Consider the following 20,197-nt stretch of genomic DNA (forward strand, 5'->3'; position numbering starts at 1 on the left):
TAGGCTGATGCCACGGCACTCTAGCCCAGGCAACAGAGCGAGACTCTGTCTCAAAAAAAAAAAAAAAAAGCGCTCATGATAAAATGAAGCTGGTAGGGTGGGGCATACTCTAATCTGACTGGTGTCCTGGGAACTCCGGACCCAGAGGAAGAACCAGGGATGTGCATGTATGGAGGAAAGACCACTTGAGGACATAGGAAGAGGGCAGCTGTCTGCAAGCCAAGAGAGGCCTTAGGAAAAACCACACCTGCTAACACCTTGATCTTAGACTTCTAGCCTCCAGAACTGTTAGAAAATCTCTGGTTTTTAAGCCACCTAGCTCTATGGGATTTTGTTATGGCAGCCCTAGCAAACTAATACCCAAGCTCTCTGGATGCTCTGGGATGTTGACTTTTCTGTGAACTAACTCCTAACCTCTGCTGTGTAAAGTGGTGTCTAAAACCAGACACCAGCCCTTCCTTCCAGAGTCAAGGAGGTGACATGGGTTGGGCTTCCCCAGCCAACTGTCGGGCCTGTCATGGAGCCATAAATGCACTGTGTGCAGTCTGATTCTGTTTCCACTTTTAGTTCCTTCTGCGAGCTTCCTGATGCGCCTCCAGCCTTCTTCTGTCCTCCGAAGGCAGTTTCCAAGGGTACAGGCTGCTAGGGCCACAACCACCATGCCGCACATCCTCTCCCTAGCTGGAAAGCACCTTCTGGATTCGTTCCCGCACTTCCTTTGGTCCCAAGGACACCATCATCTCAGCAACAGGAGGTCCTTGCTAAGAACAAAAAGAGGAAATATTGCTGCATTGCCTTACACTGTGTAAGGATCTGATGTTCAGCCTGTCTGTGGAAGTTATCCCCAGGCCTGACCCAACTCTGCTGCCTATGTTCCAAGGAGAAGAGCTTGCCTTTCATTGGTCTTTAACTCCCCTGGATGAGGACGGGTCCCAGGAGCCTGTTTTTCCCGTATTAAATAAGCTGTTGATAGGTCTGTTATCCCCAGGAAACTGCAAACTCCACAGAGGCAGGGATCACACGTGTTTCATTCACTACTATATCTACTGGACCCCTAGCATGGTGCTGCACATAGTAAATACTCAATAAATAGTGCCTGCTGATTGACTGAGGGGAGTGATCATGTCTCATTCATCTTTGTATCCCCAAAACTTAGCTCAGTGACTGCCAGTAAATGTTGGCTGAAAGGATAAATGAGGGGCTCCAGGTAACAGTATGGCCCATCTCCCCGCCTCACCAGCTGTCCACTGAGGGCCACTCGGAGGAGCTTCATCACGTTACTGGGCTTGGTGCCTTCCAGCCCTTCTGACAGCTTCTTCAGTTCTCCACTCAGCATTTCCTGCGTTAAGCTCGTACCGGATCTTTCTAAAAGCCTAGAAGAGGGTCAGTCTATGAGGTTCTTGCACGAACCAAAGGCAAGTGGGTGAGAGGGAGAACTTTAGAATATTACTAATCGGCTACAATATAAGCAGCACAACCAATGTTCAAATGAGTTTTGGAGGAGGAAGAGAGATACCCACCACCTCCTCCTCCCTTATCCAAGTTAGGGTACAGAAAAACACCAATGATGATCTAAGCAAGTGGGCACAATATAGAGAACTAAGAGGGTACGATAATAAGAGAATTTACTAATGGCTACCTCTGTGTCATGTAATCTGTATGCCTCAGCTTTCTCACCTGTACAGTGGGGATAATAATAGAGTCTGTCCCGCAGAGGGCTATGATGGAGAGTTAGAACTTATAAAGCACTAATGCCTGAACACAGGAAATACTCAAAAGTATTAGATTTTATATTTGAATAAAAATTTTTAAAATATTAGATAATATTTGTTACATCAAAGAGTTCAGAGACATCACAAGAAGATCTAAAAAGAAATTTCGAAAAGGGTTAGACATAGAAGAATGGATTATTTCCAGGAAATTATCTCAAACACAGCTTCGAGACTAGTTCGGGGAGACTTCTTTGGGGATGTAGAACAGTAGAAAATCAGGAGACCCCAGATCCAGGAACAGCCCTGTCACCCACTTGCTACAACCATTCTTTTCTCACAAATTGAAGCACTTACGGATCGAAAACCAAATGGGCCAGCAACCATCCCTCACTTTCCTGGCAGTCCAGCTAAGAGAGATCCTCTCCCAAAAGGCTTCAGTTTCAAGAGAAATCCCCCATTCAGTTAGGGCTGGGCTTGCAAAAATTTTGCCCTAGCCCTGAGTCTGAATTAAAGCAAGAGATGGGAATAGGGTGGGGATGAGTATATTACACAGCAACTTCCCAGTTCTCTTCAGTTTTTTTTTTTTTTTTTTTTGAGACAGAGTGTCACTTTGTCGCCCTGGCTAGAGTGAGTGCCGTGGCGTCAGCCTAGCTCACAGCAACCTCAAACTCCTGGGCTTAAGCGATCCTACTGCCTCAGCCTCCCGAGTAGCTGGGACTACAGGCATGCGCCACCATGCCCGGCTAATTTTTTTTCTATATATATTTTAGTTGGCCAGATAATTTGTTTCTATTTTTAGTAGAGACGGGGTCTCACTCTTGCTCAGGCTGGTCTCGAACTCCTGACCTCGAGCGATCCACCTGCCTCGGCCTCCCAGAGTGCTAGGATTACAGGCGTAAGCCACCGCACCCGGCCTTCTCTTCAGTTTTTATTGGGGATTCCAAATTGGAGACACTGAAGAAGGATGTGGGCTGGAGATCTTCACTTGTATGAATGCTCCACGATGCCAATTCTGGCACCGCCTGCTCACACGGGATCCAGACAACTGCATTCCAAAGTCAGCTCAGTGTGGAGCGCCACTGGCTCAGGGAACTGGGTTCATAAGTAACTTGAACAGCCTTTTAGTGCAGACAGATTTCCTTACTAACTGCCAATACTTGAGCAAGTAAGCTTCAATTTAAGACAAAAGTAACTGCTCTTACTGCATCATTGCTATGGTCTGAATGTTTGTGTCCCTCCCAAAATTCACATGTTGAAATTCTAACCCCCAAGGTGGTGGCATTAGGAGGTGGGGCCTTTGCATGAACAGATGAGTGCCTTTACAAAAGGGAGCCCAGAGAGATCCCTCTTCCCTTCTGCCATGTAAGGACATAGCGAAAAGATGGAAGAGGGAAAGGCCACATGATTACAGCTCTTTATAACATCAAGGAGATGAAATACTGGAAACATAAAATGTAATGTAGGAAAAAAACAGACATTCTCCCTAATGTCACCGCAGGGATGCAGGCTGCCAAGGGGCTAATGAAAGAATGGCAGGCCCCACGCAGTCAACAATGGCAGTTCAGGACACATTAGAGCTGGCCCAGAGCTTGGCGTGGGCACAAAAAGGACTTCTAGTGATCTGGCAGCTTCTGAACGTTTGGATATCAGCTTTCCTGACTTGAGTGGGAATCCCAGAGTGTCTCTGAAATCCAATCCCAGGGCAGGCTGGGGAGTTAAGACATTGAGTCCTAGAGAATAAAAAGTAATAGCCCCTATGGTGTAATGTAATGCTCTAAATTGAGAGTACTATTATTAACAATAATATCTCTTGGAAATTTATCCTGGAGATATCCTTGCAAACTGCTTACTGATGTCCATACAAGGTTATTCACTACAACATTGTTTCCAACAGCTAAATTTGAAAGCAACTCAAATGGCTACCAACAGGAGATGAGTTAAATAAATTATGGTAAAGTCATATAATGGAATAAGTTTAGTCATAGAAAAGAATGGGGATGCTCCCCAAGTCCTGGACAAATCTAAAGATGTATTGTTAAGTAGAAAAAAATACCCAAAAGACACAGAACAGCGTTATTGTACTGTACCTTTTGGGTAAAAAAAGGGAAAAAACAAGAAGGATTATATAGATATAATTAAAAGTAGTAGTAACCTGCAGAGGGTTCTGGAACTAGACAGATGGTAGATAAGAATTAAAAAGAGGACTTCCACGTATATCCTTTTGAAACAATTTCTAGGTTTTAAACCAAACTTCGAAAAATTTTAATGTATTATTATAATAAAAATCTTAATTTAAAAACTTTTAAATTGTTAGAATAGGGTTATATGTACATATCCTTGAATATGCAGACATTTCACAAAGGAAACTGTTAAGTGCAGCTGCCTTTCTGTTGGGGCTGAAATAGGAAGAGACATCTATTTTGTCATAAATTCTCTATACCATTTGGATTTCTTGCATACATAATACATAAAAGATATATTCTTATCTCTTCAAAATATATAATGACATATTGAAGCTTCCTAGGTGTCAGGCACTGTCCAAACACTTTACACATAAGAAAAGCAATAGAGAATATGGTTAGACACATGTCTCTAGACCCAGCCTGCCTGGGTTTGAATCTATACTCTTTCAACTTACTAGCTATGTTATTTTGGACAATTACTTAACCTCTCTGTGCCTCAATTTTCTCATCTATAAAATGGGGATAACAACAGTACTTACTTTATTAGGTTGCTGTGAATTTAAATACATATACACACATGTGTGTATGTATATATAAAATGTACATGATATATAAAATAACACATTGTAAGCAAGCACACATAAGTGCTTGCTATTATTTTTTAATTTGATCTTCACAGCAAAGCTGGGGGGTAAGTAAAATGAGTATCTGTGGTTTCTGTTGCCCAGCATCCAAGCCCCTTCCTCCTGATACTAGCACCCCGAATCTCCCCAGGGAATTACCCAGCTGCCATTCTCAGCCCTCAGCCCTCGTGCTTTGCTTAGTGATCCACTTCCAGTGTCCAGAACATGACCTAGGCCAAAGTCAGTCAGCACATCACGTTCCCCAGGCCTTGGTAACTGGTTCAGGGGCAGGAAAACCAGGCCATTCAGGCCAGATCAGAGTTAATCCCAAGCCACTGGGGAAGAGGTGATCGCAAAACACCACTGGAGTCTGAAGTTGAGGTTTGATGTACAGAGTGGCCAACTCTGTTTTACAACCACAGTGGGACAGGCTGCCAATGATCCCCCGGTATCCTTTCTCCCTTTCTTAGGCAGTCATAACAATTTTAGTTGTGCACATGGCTGCCAAGTTAAAAAACTACATTTCCCAGCTTCATTTGCAGCTTGATGTGGCCAAAAGACATGGTTCTAGCCGGTAGGATACAGGTGGAAATGATAGATACAACTTTTAAGAAAGGTCCTTAAGGGGAAGGAGCATCCTATCCCCTACTCCTTTACCTCTTTCCTCCTCTCGCTGAACTGCAGACAGTCCATGAACCACCGTGGGCCACACAGACCAGGGCAAAACCTAGGGTTGCAGGACCCTTGAGATCTGCAGAAAAGCTGGCCAGCCCTGGACTGCCTCCTGCAGATTGCTGTATCAGACAGAAATGTACTTCCACACGGAACAGGCACCATGATTTCTTTTGCTTACCTCTCTGGTCCCCAACCCTTGTCCACAGCCTGTTAGGGACCGGGCCACAGAGCTCTGCTGCACCTCCCACTGCTCCCCCCGTACCCCTCCCCTCCATGGAAAAATTATCTTCCATGAAACTTAGGAAGTGGGGGGTGCACAGCAGGAGGTGAGTGAGTGAAAGCTTCATCTGTGTTTATAGCCACTCCCCATCCCTCACATCACCGCCTGAGCTCCGCCTCCCTCCCCACCACCCCGTCCTGGAAAAATTGTCTTCCAAGAAACCAGTCCCTGGAGCCAAAAACGCTGGGGACTGCTAGTCTACCAAATACAGAGTCTCTGTAGAAAGAATGGCCAGCATGGAGGAGTGGGGAGCAGAAAGTCAAAGGCACAGAGAGAGAAGCAAGCCTTGATAACGTAGCGCTGGCCCCTGCATCAAGCTGTGCCTCAAGGCGGCCCTTCCAGACTCTGCATTTACATAAACAATCATTCCACTCTTGCTTAAGCCAGCTTTGGGCCTGTTTTCTGCCCTTGTAATTAAAAGAGTTGTTACCGTAAGAACTTGTACCATCTCCATCTTATAGATGAGGAAATGGAAGCTCAAAGAGGTACAGTAACCTGGCCAAAGTGACACCACCTGGGCAAAGGGACGGAACTTGCTGAGTAAGTGACAGAGGTGGGATGCAACACAGGTTGGTGCAAGCACTGAACACACTGTGTGTGTCCAGGGAGAGCCTGGGTCCTCTGGTAAGCCCTTCTTCCCAAAGAAAGCCACGAGTGACCACTTCTTCACTAGCCATGGGCCCAACAGACACGCCCTGGAGGAAGGGGGGCCACGGGAGGGAGCCAGGGAAGGAAGGCATGGAACCTAGAGCTTGGCCTGTGGCTGCTCACCCCAGTGTGCGCTTGGCAATCACATCCACCTTCTCCGAGATGGCACTCAGCTGTGTTCGATCCACAGCAGGGCGAGTCCACAGGTAGGAATACGTTGGGGAGACTAAATCCTGCAGGTGGCAAATGTGGCCCTGGGGAAGGGAAGGAGGCAGTCACTGAATGCACTGGGGACAGGCTCTGAATGCACTGGAAGAAAGGAGGAATGGGGGCACCCACTCACCCCGTCCATCTCCCCAGCCCCACACCTGTCTTAGCAGGAGGACCCTCTCCACATAGGCTGTGTCGAGGACATCCCTGCCTTGCAGCTGGCTCCCAAGCGCCTCCTCCACGAGGACCTGTAGCTTCCTCACCAGCTGGGGCCGCTGGGTCTCACTGCTCACCAGCCGCTGGAGGTGCAGCCTATAGGGGAAGTCAACGGGCTGCCCTGCTGCCTGCACCCCCAGCCCACCCAAACATTCTCTGCCCAGGGGATGGGGTAGAGTTTGAAGAATGACACGTCACATCACGTGAGCCCTCCCTCCCACAAGCTAGAAGTAGTATTCTCTTTACATTTATAAAAGAAAAGAGATGTGACCAAGGTTGCAAACAGATAGCCTTTGAGTCCCAAGCAACTCACAGACACCCTTTGTTTCCAGTGCTTTTAAAATAGTAGATGACGTTTCAAACTAGAAGTGACATAACAAGAGAGTTCCGGTTTCCCGTAGGCAATCAGAAGGACTGGCTGCAAAGGACCCTCATTGTCCAGGGTTTTAGTTGGCTAGAGCAGGGTGGAGGCTGCCCACGAGACAGACAGCCTTGTCCCCAGGTGCAAACGTGGCCAATGGCTTTACAACTGACACCCTTTGACTTGGACGTGTCAACAATGATCTGAATTGTAACTATATTTGGAGGTTTCAAAGTGCAGAACTACTTGAAATATCAAATACATAAAATATAAACTAGGTGCCATGAGACACGGCTCATTCACTGTGTTGGCTAGGTAGAGGGTGATTCTAAAATGAAGATGCCTCTCTCTAGGCTTTGGACACTAACAGAACCATCCACATATGGGGGTGGCCAGGAACATAATGCTAATGATAAAACAATACCAATCATTTATTAGGCACTTTCTTTGCACCAGGGCTATGCAAGATATTCTCCTCTAACACTTAATTCTTACAATTGCATTAAGGTGAGTACTGCTGTTAGTCCCATTTTAGAGAAGAGGAAACAGAGGCATGAAGACGTTAGGTGACTGACTTGTGGTCACACAGCATTAGATATCAGAGCCCAAAGTCAAAATCAGGTGTCTGTGATTCCAGAGCCCACTATACCCTCTGCTGTGGGGACCATCACAAGCAAGAAAGCCAAGGCCGGGCGCGGTGGCTCATGCCTGTAATCCTAGCACTCTGGGAGGCCGAGGCAGGAGGATCGCTCGAGGTCAGGAGTTCAAGACCAGCCTGAGCAAGAGCGAGACCCCCGTCTCTACTAAAAATAGAAAGAAATGATTTGGACAGCTAAAAAATATATATAGAGAAAAATTAGCCGGGCATGGTGGCGCATGCCTGAAGTCCCAGCTACTCGGGAGGCTGAGGCAAGAGGATCGCTTGAGCCCAGGAGTTTGAGGTTGCTGTGAGCTAGGCTGACGCCATGGCACTCTAGCCCAGGCAACAGAGTGAGACTCTGTCTCAAAAAAAAAAAAAAGAAAGAAAAAAAGCAAGAAAGCCCTTTCCCATCAGGGGATCTCTATGCTCCCCACTCACCTGTTGAATTCCGGGAGCTTCTCCAGGTCCAGCAGGGCTGAGTGGCAGGTGACCCGCGTCAGGTCAAACTGTGTTATCAGCTGGGGCAGGGTTCTGCCCATCTGGTTCTCTGCAAGTGAGGCAGGCCCAGCCACTTAGCTTCCTCCCTCCCTTCCTCCTTTCACTTTCAAACACAAGGGAGGCCAAGTGAGTAAGCCCTGGGCTCCTCATTCCACTTTGACCAAAGGGATTCAACTTCTAGCTATTCATATATCAAGGGCCAAATAGACCTTCATTTTCAGAAAGAGCTGTCACTAAGAGAAAAAAAGCCTGAAAACAACTGAACAAAACCAATCCTCATTATCCCCAAACACGTGAGCTACAAGAACAGCGTGCCCATTGCCTGGCTGTACCCCAGAGATTCTGATTCAATTGGTTTTGGCCAGGGTCTGAGCATCAGTACATTTTACCAGCAGCAGCTTCAGCCCCTGCAGTCAGGTCAGGCACAGGCCTAAAGTGCTATATCCCTTATTAACTGTGTGACTTTGGCAAGTTACTCAACCTCTCTGAGGCCCAGAATCCTTTTATGAACAGTGGGGATAACAAATCTCTACCCCTCAAGGATATTTTAAGGGTGAAATGAAACGAGAGCAGAATAAACAGTAAGCAGACTATTACTGCCACATTTTCAGAAATCCCTGCCAAAGAGGTCACCCTATTCACTGCTTGTTTCTTCAAGGTTTGGGCTCTAAATCTTGGGCCAAGGAGGGCTCAGCTTGAAATAAACTAGATTCACAGTAATAACAACAATACTCTTAGAGTATATACTTGTAATAGTAGTAATCATATAATTGCAATTTTCATAGAATCTGTAATTATTTGTGCTTCTTGTGTGGCAGGTGCTGTGCTGGGTACCTTATACTCATGAGCTCAGCGAATCCTAACCTCATGCGGGAGATACTTATACCCATTGTATAGATGAGGCAACTGGAGCTCAGAGACCATAAGCTCCTTGAGGGCAGGAATTATGTCTATCTTGTTCACTGTTGTGGCCCCAACGCTGAACTTGGTGTCTGGCTTGATAAACATTTGTTGAATAAAACAATGAACTTATCCAAGATCACATGGCTGGTAGATGGCAAAGCTGGGACTGAAGATTAGGTCTGCCTAAACCAAAGCCCCTGCTCACTCATGGCTGGGATCTCTGCCACTGGGACTGCTCAGCTGGGTGGGTACCTGCAAACCCCGAGCCACAGTTGGTGATGATGTCGAGAAGGGCATCGGGCAGGAAGCCGACAGCAGCAAAGTGCTCCATGAAAATGTCCCCTTGCCGCTTGGACAGCTTGCTGCCATCCCTGTTGAGGAGCAGGGGCAGGTGGGCAAAGTGAGGTGGCTGCCACCCCAGGGCTCGGTAGAGGAGCAGGTGCTTGGAGGTGGAGACAAGCCACTCAGAGCCCCGTAGCACATGACTGATGCCCATGTGATGATCGTCCACCACACAGGCCAGGTGGTACGTGGGGAAGCCATCACTCTTCAGGATGACTGGGTCTCCCTCCACGCTGGCCACTTCATGGCGAGTCCAGCCATACACCAGGTCCTGGAAGCCTGGGGCTGCCTCCTTTAGGCGGAAGCGGATAGCAGGCTTGGGGTCCTTGGCCAGCTTCTGGGCCACCTGCTCCTGGCTCAGGTTCCGGCACCGATTGTCATACCTGTTGGGAAGCAGAGCGTGCATACCATGTTGATGGACATGAGTCCTACCTTTGTCTCTGATAGCCATGTGATATTGGGCAAGCCACTCACCTCTTTAAGCTGCTTCCTCAGTCCAGAATAGGGATAACAATGTGGTTGTTGTGCAGGAAAACTGAGTGAGAGAACACAGTGTGCTAATGTCTGCCTACCTACCAGCCATTTGTCCTTTTTCCTTGCTAATGAGAAAATGGCAAAATGCTTAGTCCAAGGGGTTGAATCATAATTGGTACAGCCAATCTGGCAATCCCACTGCCCTATGACAGTGATCAGTCCAGGCAGGAATGTAACCCCACCCTAGTCACTGAGACTCAAAAAAAAGTATGCTTGGGGGGTAAGGAAGGATTACGGTTCTGGGAAAGGTTTTTCTCCCCAAATAAGGGTAAGAAAGCCACAAGAGAAAAATACCTTTTTAAAAATTTCCTACTTCCCCTTCTGCCCTCTTTGGATGTTGCCCTGTGGGGGGGAGCATGCTTGGAGCTGCTACAGCTACTTGAAACTGAGGGAGAGAAGACAAGGAAGTCAGAGAGAGGCCAAAGTAGAGCCTGGGTGTCTCCAAGCTGCTGGTCTTATCCTGGAGTCACCCACCCCCACACTTCAGGAGAATGAGATAAATGTCTGTGTGGTTGACGCCTTGGCTACTCAGAGTGTGGTCTGTGGGCGCCCCGCATCAGCTGCACCTGAGAGTTTTTGAGAAATGCAGACTCTCAGGCACCATGGACCTACTGAATGAGAACCTGCATGTTAACTAGGTCCCCAGGTGATGCGTCTACATGTTAAAGTATGGTTTGTCACTTTTAACGGAATATTCCATTACACCCAAAGGTGTCCTGAGACACAGATGTAAAGATTGTAAGCTTAGTCCTTAACACAGCTAAGTGTTCAGTCAACAAATGGCTGCATAGATTCCACAATAGAGCTTGATCATAATTTTAAAAAATAATCTTCTGTCAATGGACAAGTATTACAGATTGTTTATAATAAAAAAGCAATGGTGCACTGAATGCCATGACTTTGTACAAACATCTGAGCCCCTGTACAACAGCTCATTGGAACTGGAATCCAAATATTATGATGCTATGGCTGACGGGAGTATAACTAGTACAGAGCTAGCCATGCAGCAGTGTCTAGAAAGGCTACAAACTGACCCTGCAATTCCACCTTATGAAAGTATCCAACAAACACACTGCACATGTGCAAAATGAGGCTGTCAACATTATTTATCGCAGCTTTCTTTTTTTATAACAAGAGATTAAAAATGACATAAATGTTCCTTAACAGGTAATTAAGTTAATGGTAGTATACACATACAATGGAATATTATGTAAGCATAATGGAAAAATTATGGACTGATAAGGAACTGATCCTAAAGACAAAAAATGGGAATGGTAAGTTGCACAATATATTGTATGCATAGTACACTATGTGCTACCATCTGAATGGGGAAAAAGAAGAAATAATACGCATTTATCACCATATGCACTGAATATCTCTAGAGGAGACAGGAGAAAATTCCAACACCATTTGTCTCTGGAGAGCAGAACTGAGTGGCCAGAGTCAAGGTTGGGAAAAAGATCTTTCAACACATATCTTTCTGGGCCTTTTTACTTATTTATTTTTTCATAAGAGAGAGGGTCTTGCTATGTTGCCCAGGCTGGAGTGCAGTGGCTATTCACAGGTGTGATCACAGCCACACTGCAGCCTCAAATTCCTGGCTTCAAGTGATCCTCCCACCTCAGCCTGGTGCGTAGCTGGGACTACAGGCACATGCCACCGTGCCTGGCTCTTTCCAGACTTTTTAAAATATAGAACATCATAAAATTTTACTTATTCAAACTAAAAAGTAATTAAAATTACTTTACATGTTACTGCCTAAGACCCAATGAGACAGGCAGCCTCTGACACGGCCCTCAGTGATCCCTGCCTCCTGGTGTCTCTGCCCTTGTGCAAACCCTCCCCTTGAGTGTGGCCTGATGAACATAATACAGGCAAGCATCCCTAACCCAAAAGGCTCCAAATCTAAAATTTTTGAGCACCCAGTTACCTGCCATGGCACACAAACATGCAGTCACACTCCCTCTCCGCTTGAGGGCCAGTGGTGGCAACGCTGGCAAAGGTTAAGTCCCAGCCAGAAGAATCCTCTCAGAAAGCTCCCCGAGGAATACACCATAGGGATTAACTGAGGGACAGCTGAACAGGGACTCAAGAAAGTGGCAGCAAGGCAATTAGCCAACCCATCCATTAATACTCTTCATTCCGCTATTGCCAGGGCTATTTGGTTTAACTAGAATGTGCCGACTCCATTAAAGTACACAGAGGTGTTTTTCACACTTAGGGAATTGTGATTCCCTCCCCTCTGACAGTGGCTGGAGTTTAGTTTTTATCATAATTTACACATACCAACAAATAAGATGGTGTTCTAAACTTAACCTTATTTATTCCAGGAAAATCCACAGACACATATTTGTACATTCCTTTTGTATAAATTTGTATGTACAAGGGACTAAAAATAAAGTAACATGTGCATTCTGATAAAAAAAATAAAAATAAAAAAAATAAAATAAAATAAAATTTTTGAGCACCATAATGCCACAAATGGAAAATTCCACACATGACCTCATGTGATGGGCTATAGTCAAAACTATGTACATAAGAGGTATATGAAACATAAGTGAGTTTCGTATTTAGACTTGAATCCCATCCCCAAGATATCTCATTATGTATATGCAGATACTCCAAGATTCTAAAAAATTTGAAATCAAAACACTTCAGGTCCAAAATCTTTTGGGTAAGAGATACTCAGCCTGTGAAATGAAAATGGTGAGACGTCACTTCCATGATTGGGTGGATTCCAGCTCGCTGGCTGACTCCGAGGAAAGCCAGCTGCCATGCTGTGAGCTGCCCTACAGAGAGGCCCACAGCAAGGAACTGATGTTTCCAGGCAACAGCCAGCAAGAGCCTGAGGTCTGCCCATAGCCTTGAGAGAGGAGACGGAAGCAGATCCTCCCGGAATTGAGCCTTGAGATAAACGCAGGCCTGGCCAAGACCTTGACTACAGCTTTGAGAGAAACCCTGAGCCAGAGGACCTAGCTAAGCCGTGCCCAGATGCCTGATTCATAAACTGGGAGGTAATACAAGTTTTGGGGTAACACGTTACACAGCAACAGATAAAGAACACACCCAACTTTGGGGAGGCATCTGCGACAGGTGGGGGCTCTTACCGGGGCGTCTGGCGGTTCCGCAGGGCCTCCTTCTTCAGGAGCTCCAGCCTCTGTGGAGAGCAGAAACAGGGGTAGGCAGCTCCAGTTTTCAGCAGTGCTTCTGTGGCCTGGGCATACAGCTCCAGCCGCTGAGATTGCTGGTAGGGCCCGGCAGGACCTCCTCGGCGGGGGCTCTCATCAGGGGGGATGCCTCAAACACAGGTCAAGAGAATCATTATCGAATAATGACAACTAAGATGCACATAGCACTCATTCCCGGGCACTGTTCTAACTGCTTTACACACATATTAAAGATTTATCCTCACAGTAATCCACAAGGTCAGCACTATTGTGCTATCCCCTTTAGATGAAATCTTTCCACCTTTGCCTCCCAGAGTGCTGGGATTACAGGTGCAAGCCACCATGCCCAGCTGAATAAATTCTTTTATTCAACAAACTTCAACCGAGTATCTGCTAAAACCTTCTAAGGCAGAAGACAGAAATGAAATCAGTTTCCGCCCTTTAGGAACTGAGTCTAATGAATAATTTACCTGAGATTAGAGTACACATTTCAAAATAGTCTTGGTAGTTTTCTTTGGGGATCTTGACCTTTCCTAGTCATACCTGTCCCTACAGGTAAGCAACTATTGACTCAGGAAAGGCAAACACACTTCTCCTTGTTCTCCCTGACCTTAACTGTCCTCAGGATTAAACTTCCCACAAGAAGATCAACCTCAGAAGCTGCACATGTTTTGTTTGGCTTATACGATGTGGTTAAAAAAAATATGAACCCAGACTTAACAATGGTTAAGTATTCATCCCAAAAATCTGGATTTGTGGCTCCTCTTGGAACTCAGAAGATTGGACAAGCTGGGCCAGCATTCCCACCACACAGGGACAACGAGCTGGAGCTCAGAGGTGCTGCCACCTTTGGACAAGGCATGCTGTCTCCTGCTCCCCACAGGCCTAGCTTCTTCAGCGCCCACTTGGCCTGTATTTCCTGCCTGGCCCCTATAGGCAATGGACTTGAGAACAGGAATCTCCAAACAGCCTTGGAGCTTTGGTGGCACCTGCCACCCCAGGTAGAACAAATGGACCCATTTCTCCAGGAACTCCTTGTTCTTTACCCTTGACCCCAGGAAAAGATCTACAGGCTTCTTTCCCCACTTCCTGTTCATTCCCTGGAGAAGGGACCGTTCCCTGCCGGCCTCACCTGCCCACTCCAGCATGTCTTCAATATTTTCCGCTGCCCCAGGCACAAGGCGGGTCTGATCTGTGTCCTCCAGCCTCAGGATGAAGCTCCCCCGGTGCTTCTTGGCAAAGATATAGTTGTACAGGGCTGTGCGGAGGCCGCCCAGATGTAAGAAGCCTAATAGAGCAAGAGAACAGCTCAGACAAGACAGAGGAGATGAGCTAACAGGCCTTAGCTGAAGGGCAAGTAAGATCTGCTCATAACAGAATGTCCCAACAAATTTCAAAGACCAAGAAACAGCTGCCCCTGTCCCATCTTTCCAGCCAGCATCCAGACAGCCAAACTGCCACATAAGAGGGCTGGGTGGTTGACTTGTTTAATCCCTCATCCTGGAAGTGGAAGACTACCCAGGTTTTGGAGCATGTCATTTTGTAAAAAGGCTCCAACTGCACCCATTTCTCTACTTCGAAACTTGGCCTTCTAAAGGCCAAGTTTCATTCAAAGGAAGAGATGCAGAGGATTATCCATTGAAGCCATATTACACATGCATTTAACTTACTTGAATTCAATGATGTGCTCTGGGGAAAAAGATAATTACACATTTAAAATACCATAAAATCACATTTTGCATATGTACTGCATGCACTGTACATGACTATCCATATCGTATACTTTGATTTAAGCGCAGGTATTTTGTTTTTTATTTTCATGTTACAGGGGACCAGGGGGCTCATGGAGCCCAGACCATGTACATTCAAGTACTGGCTTTAAACACCAAAAGTAGTAAGTGATTCCATTATATTTCTCTTCATTAGAGTTTAAACTCTTAAGATTTTATTTTTTCATTATTCCTGACCGAAAACTTAAAATTAGCAGTTTCCCAGGGCTGTCACTGCCCCCTTATTTTATCTTCTTGGACGAACCCACAGCCCTAAGTCTCCACAATGGGCTCATTTGCATTTCAAAGTATAGGAGGCAGCACAAGGGAGGAAAAGCTCTTCAGGGTTCAGGCAGACCCTGGTCCAGCACTGATTATATGTGTGACCTTTGGCCAGTTATTGTAAGGCCACCACAAAACCAGTGGTGTTCTGTGGCACCAAGTCCCTGGAGTCCCCAAGACAGAAGACAGTAATTGAAAGCAAGTCCTCTTATGTCAAATATACCTGGATTCAGTAATTGAAAGCAAGTCCTCTTACGTCAAATATACCTGGATTCAGTAATTGAAAGCAAGTCCTCTTACGTCAAATATACCTGGATTCAGTAATTGAAAGCACGTCCTCTTACATCAGTTACACCTGGATTCAGTAACTGAAAGCAAGTCCTCTTACGTCAAATATACCTGGATTCAGTAATTGAAAGCAAGTCCTCTTACGTCAAATACACCTGGATTCAGTAATTGAAAGCAAGTCCTCTTACGTCAAATACACCTGGATTCAGTAATTGAAAGCAAGTCCTCTTACGTCAAATACACCTGGATTCAGTAATTGAAAGCAAGTCCTCTTACATCAAATACACCTGGATTCAGTAATTGAAAGCAAGTCCTCTTACGTCAAATACACCTGGATTCAGTAATTGAAAGCAAGTCCTCTTACATCAAATACACCTGGATTCAGTAATTGAAAGCACATCCTCTTACGTCAAATACACCTGGGTTCAGTAATTGAAAGCACATCCTCTTACGTCAAATACACCTGGGTTCAGTAATTGAAAGCAAGTCCTCTTACGTCAAATACACCTGGATTCAGTAATTGAAAGCAAGTCCTCTTACATCAAATACACCTGGATTCAGTAATTGAAAGCAAGTCCTCTTACGTCAAATACACCTGGATTCAGTAATTGAAAACAGGTCCTCTTACGTCAAATACACCTGGATTCAGTAACTGAAAACAGGTCCTCTTACGTCAATTACACCTGGATTCAGTAATTGAAAGCACGTCCTCTTACATCAATTACACCTGGATTCAGTAACTGAAAGCAAGTCCTCTTACGTCAATTACACCTGGATTCAGTAATTGAAAGCAAGTCCTCTTATGTCAAATATACCTGGATTCAGTAATTGAAAGCAAGTCCTCTTACGTCAAATACACCTGGATTCAATAATTGAAAGCATGTCCTCTTACATCAAATACACCTGGATTCAGTAATTGAAAGCAAGTCCTCTTACGTCAAATATACCTGGATTCAGTAATTGAAAGCACGTCCTCTTATGTAAAATACACCTGAATTCAGTAATTGAAAGCACGTCCTCTTACATCGAATACACCTGGATTCAAATTCTGCATCCACCATTTACTATCTGCTACCTCTTGGGAACTCTACTTAACTTTCATGGGCTTCAATATCCTCATCTATCAGCATTATTAAAAGCAAAAAATAGGAACCCTCCTTATTATGCGGTTGCTGTGAGGTCTAAATGCTGACCAAAGTAAACCCTCAATTAATTTTAGCTACTATAATTAGATCTATGTGCTTGATAATTCTTTTGTTTTTTTTTATAGTCAACAGCATTTCCTATATGGGCTTTTCCTGCAAATCAACAAATAAATGAAAATTGTAATCATCGTAGTAGATGCTGTTTATTAAGTGTTTTCTATGTGCCCCAGACCCTGCTAAGTGGCTCAATTGAATGAGCTTAAACAATGAGACAGGTGCTCTTATCAGCCCCGTTTGACAGATAGTAAAACCGAGGCAAAGATACATTAATTTGCCCAAATTACACATCTAGGACGTGGCAAAGGCAAATTTGGGTCCAGACAGTCCCAGACCTTGGCATTCTACATACCCTCTCAAAGCAAGGGTACGCAGTCCACTGCTGGTCTGGAATCTGTTGTCAGTTCACAAACAGGCATAGAAACCGAGAGTAAAGGTTTAGAAGCGTACAGCCAATTCACAAGAGTGATTTTATGTCTGTTGAAACTAATAAAGAGAAATGGTTTGTATTTTGTATGTTTCCAAAATGTTCATTTTTCTGGTAATTCACTTATATTAACTTTATACAAATATTGAACAATTGATTGTAAATTAAAACCCAGTGCTTTCCACCATGGATGGTTTGAAAAGCACTGTTCTATGCTATACTGCCTGCCCAGAAAGAGCCTATCACTTTGCACAGCTGGGATCTTGCCACAAAGATCCTTATGTGCTGCCGCGGGGCGGGGCCAAGTTTGTAATAAAAGGCATGCTCCATGTGGTCAAAGCAGAAAACAGCCTTGGTAAGAAGAGAATGTTGGAAACTGGTGGGGAGGCCTTGACAAGATCTCCAACAGGCTATACAATGGCCCTCTGCCTCCCTCTGGCTTGTTAAGCTCCCAACAACAATAACCACAGGTCCTTTGCACCTACAATTTCCTTTGCCCAAAGTGCTCCTTCTAGAGGCTTCACATAACTGGCTCCTTGTCATTTCGTTCTCAGCTCAAATGTTATGTGTTCAGCAAGGCCTTCCTGAGCATCCTTCGGAAGCCTAGTCTCCTACCCTGCTTAGTTTCCCACACGACACGTGACTCTAAAATTACACTTATTTTTATAGGTGTTTGTTGCAGCCACTAGAATGTAGGCTTGAGAGCAGGTGCCCTAATTTACTCAACAATCACTGTGTCCCTGTGCCTACAACAGTACCTGGCACATAGTTGACGCTCAACACACATTTACCGGATGCATGAAAACAAAGAGAACGAAAGAAATGCTTTAGTACAAACAACAGAAATTCCTGGCAATGTGAATCACTTCCGCTCGTGGACCTCAGTTTCTGCCTCTGTAAAATGGGGTCGCGCAGCCCGCCGACCCGGCCGGTCTGACACCACCGGAAGGGATTCGTTCGGGGACATTCCAGGGGGCGGAGACGAGACCGTGGGCTGCGGCCTGCACCGGCACGTCCACCAAGTTTACCTGTGGGACTAGGGGCGAACCGTACTCGCACCGCACCCGCGGGATCAGCGCCCAGGCTGGCTTCGCGCCGTCCCACCCGGCAGCCCAAGGCTGCCCAGGGCCTGCCGCGCCGCAGCAGCTTCTTCAGGAGAGCCGCCATGTGGGTTGGCGCCACACACGTCGAGGGCTTTGCCTTGCGTCACTTCCGGCGACACCTCCCAGCCAATGCGCCTCCGCCACAGCGAGAGCAGCCCCGCCCCTTAAAGTCGCAGGCCTCCTGGCGCTAAAGCCCACGCCCCCCTGGACGGCGGCGGCCCCACTCAGCCACCAGGGGGCAGAGCCCATGAGCGGGCGATTTCCCGGACCCGCCCCCCTCGGCTCGGGAAAGCTAAAGCGTGGCAGGGGCCGGGCCGGGGAAGCGGAGGAGGCGGGTCTCCATAGAAACCTCCACCTGTTTCCGGCCAGGCTGTGAGAGATTAGGGGCTGCAGCGGGGGCCAATCTCAGGCAGCTCGCTTCTTCCCAGCGGCCTCTGCGGGAGTGGTGGGTGTTGTACACAATCATCATGGCGGCGGCCGGGGCCCCGGATGGTGAGTGCGGAGGGGGTGGCGGGCGCCTGGCTGGGGCCGAGGTTGCGGGCGATGCGTCGGGGGATGCGGCCTGGCTCTGGAGGGAGGAGCGTGGCTCGGGAGTAGTGGTCCGGCGGCGCCCGGGCAGAGTCCGGTCCCAGGCCCAGCCCGCGGCGAGCGCCCACCCCCTAACCCCCTTGCAGGCATGGAGGAACCTGGCATGGACACGGAGGCCGAGACGGTAGCGACCGAGGCGCCCGCGCGGCCCCTCAACTGCGTAGAGGCCGAAGCAGCGGCGGGGGCGGCGGCCGAGGACTCCTGCGCCGAGCGAGGCAGCCTGCAGCCGGCCCCGGCCCAGCCCCCTGGGGACCCCGCGGCCCAGGCCTCGGTCAGCAATGGCGAGGACGCGGGCGGCGGCGCAGGCAGGGAGCTGGTGGACCTGAAGATCATCTGGAATAAGACCAAGCACGACGTGAAGTTCCCCTTGGATAGCACAGGCTCCGAGCTAAAACAGAAGATTCACTCGATTACAGGTAATCCCCGAGGCGCTGACAGCCAGCCTTACCCACTGCGCTTGTTCATTCCTAGTGCTTAGACCATGCTAGGCACTGTACTGACCGCTTCCTTCCATCAGTTCCCTCAATCTTCCGAAGGATACTTGAATGCCCATTATTACTAAGATGGGGAAAGAGATCTAAGATCATAGAGATTGTCAGTGGCTGAGCTAGGATTCAAGGCCAGGACTGACAATTAGCCTGAGCTTCTCACTAATGTTGCCCTAGCATCTCTAATAAAAAAAATCACCTAAGGCCCTCGTTAAATTTACAGCTCCTAGGCTCTTCCCCAGGAGATTCTGATTCAGTGGGTCTGGGAGGTAGCCAGGGATTTATTTTTAGCAAACATCTTAGGTGATTTTCATGAGGGAAGTTTAGGAAACATTGCTATTAACTATCATGCTGGCCCTTCACATTTGTTGATATTTCTGAATTTTATCTTTATAGTGCTGTGCCATCTGAAATGATTTGTTTTGAGCTTTCTACGTACATGTAGCCTGTGAGGTCCATAAGAATAGGAACTTTGTATTGGTTTCTGTATTCCTGATGCCTGTGGATTCTCACTTAATGTTTGAGTAATCAGATGATTGAGGAGTAACTTGGAAAGAATGAGAGCTAGTATTTATTGAACAATTATGGAATACCAGGCGCCACACTAAATGCTCTATATTTGTCTTGTCTCTTAATCCTTATAACAAGTCTGTACAGAAGGATCTACTCTCATCGCTTTTATGAAGTTCTGGAAGTTGAGCCTCAAAGGGTGTACATTGCCCAAGTTTACAAAGCTAATAGGTGGTAGAGCCAATGGTCACTTACTGGTCTATTACAGAAGGGCTGTGCACAGTCCATAGGGCTTTTTGTTCCATTCTTTCACTGTCTACCCTCTACCTTTTCCCAAGGTCTCCCTCCTGCCATGCAGAAAGTCATGTATAAGGGACTCGTCCCCGAGGATAAGACATTGAGAGAGATAAAAGTGACCAGTGGGGCCAAGATCATGGTGGTTGGCTCCACGATAAATGATGTTTTAGCAGTAAACACACCCAAAGATGCTGCGCAACAGGATGCAAAGGCCGAAGAGAACAAGAAGGAGCCTCTCTGCCGGCAGAAAG

General features: G+C 46.7%; 2 protein-coding genes across 6 annotated transcripts in view; one reads left to right on the forward strand and one right to left on the reverse strand.

Annotated features, from left to right (window-relative positions):
- EARS2 (glutamyl-tRNA synthetase 2, mitochondrial) lies at positions 1–18,157 on the reverse strand. Of its 3 annotated transcripts, XM_045542788.1 has the most exons (9): positions 17,989–18,145; positions 14,125–14,280; positions 12,933–13,122; positions 9,202–9,674; positions 7,987–8,095; positions 6,490–6,643; positions 6,245–6,375; positions 1,238–1,373; positions 1–761 (listed from the first exon to the last, which is right to left on the reverse strand). In XM_045542788.1, exons 1-9 carry the CDS (start codon positions 18,125–18,127, stop codon positions 678–680), a joined length of 1,572 nt encoding a protein of 523 aa, XP_045398744.1. In that variant the 5' UTR covers positions 18,128–18,145; the 3' UTR covers positions 1–677. The 3 variants fall into 3 exon arrangements, with proteins under 3 accessions (XP_045398744.1, XP_045398745.1, XP_045398743.1); XM_045542787.1 differs by lacking the exon at positions 1–761 and having other exon boundaries at positions 1,023–1,373; positions 17,989–18,157; XM_045542789.1 differs by lacking the exons at positions 6,245–6,375; positions 6,490–6,643.
- Positions 18,149–20,197, forward strand: part of UBFD1 (ubiquitin family domain containing 1) — a 16,006-nt gene continuing 13,957 nt past the window's right edge. Inside the window, exons 1-3 of one of the 3 annotated variants that reach the window (XM_045542791.1) lie at positions 18,149–18,555; positions 18,738–19,067; positions 19,988–20,196. In XM_045542791.1, the coding sequence (XP_045398747.1) occupies positions 18,531–18,555; positions 18,738–19,067; positions 19,988–20,196 (564 nt within the window). In that variant the 5' untranslated portion in view covers positions 18,149–18,530. The remainder of the gene's footprint in view (positions 18,556–18,737; positions 19,068–19,987; position 20,197) is intronic. The other 2 variants (XM_045542792.1, XM_045542793.1) reach the window with 2 other exon arrangements.

Source organism: Lemur catta, chromosome 2, assembly GCF_020740605.2.
Source record: "Lemur catta isolate mLemCat1 chromosome 2, mLemCat1.pri, whole genome shotgun sequence".
NCBI lineage: Eukaryota > Metazoa > Chordata > Mammalia > Primates > Lemuridae > Lemur > Lemur catta.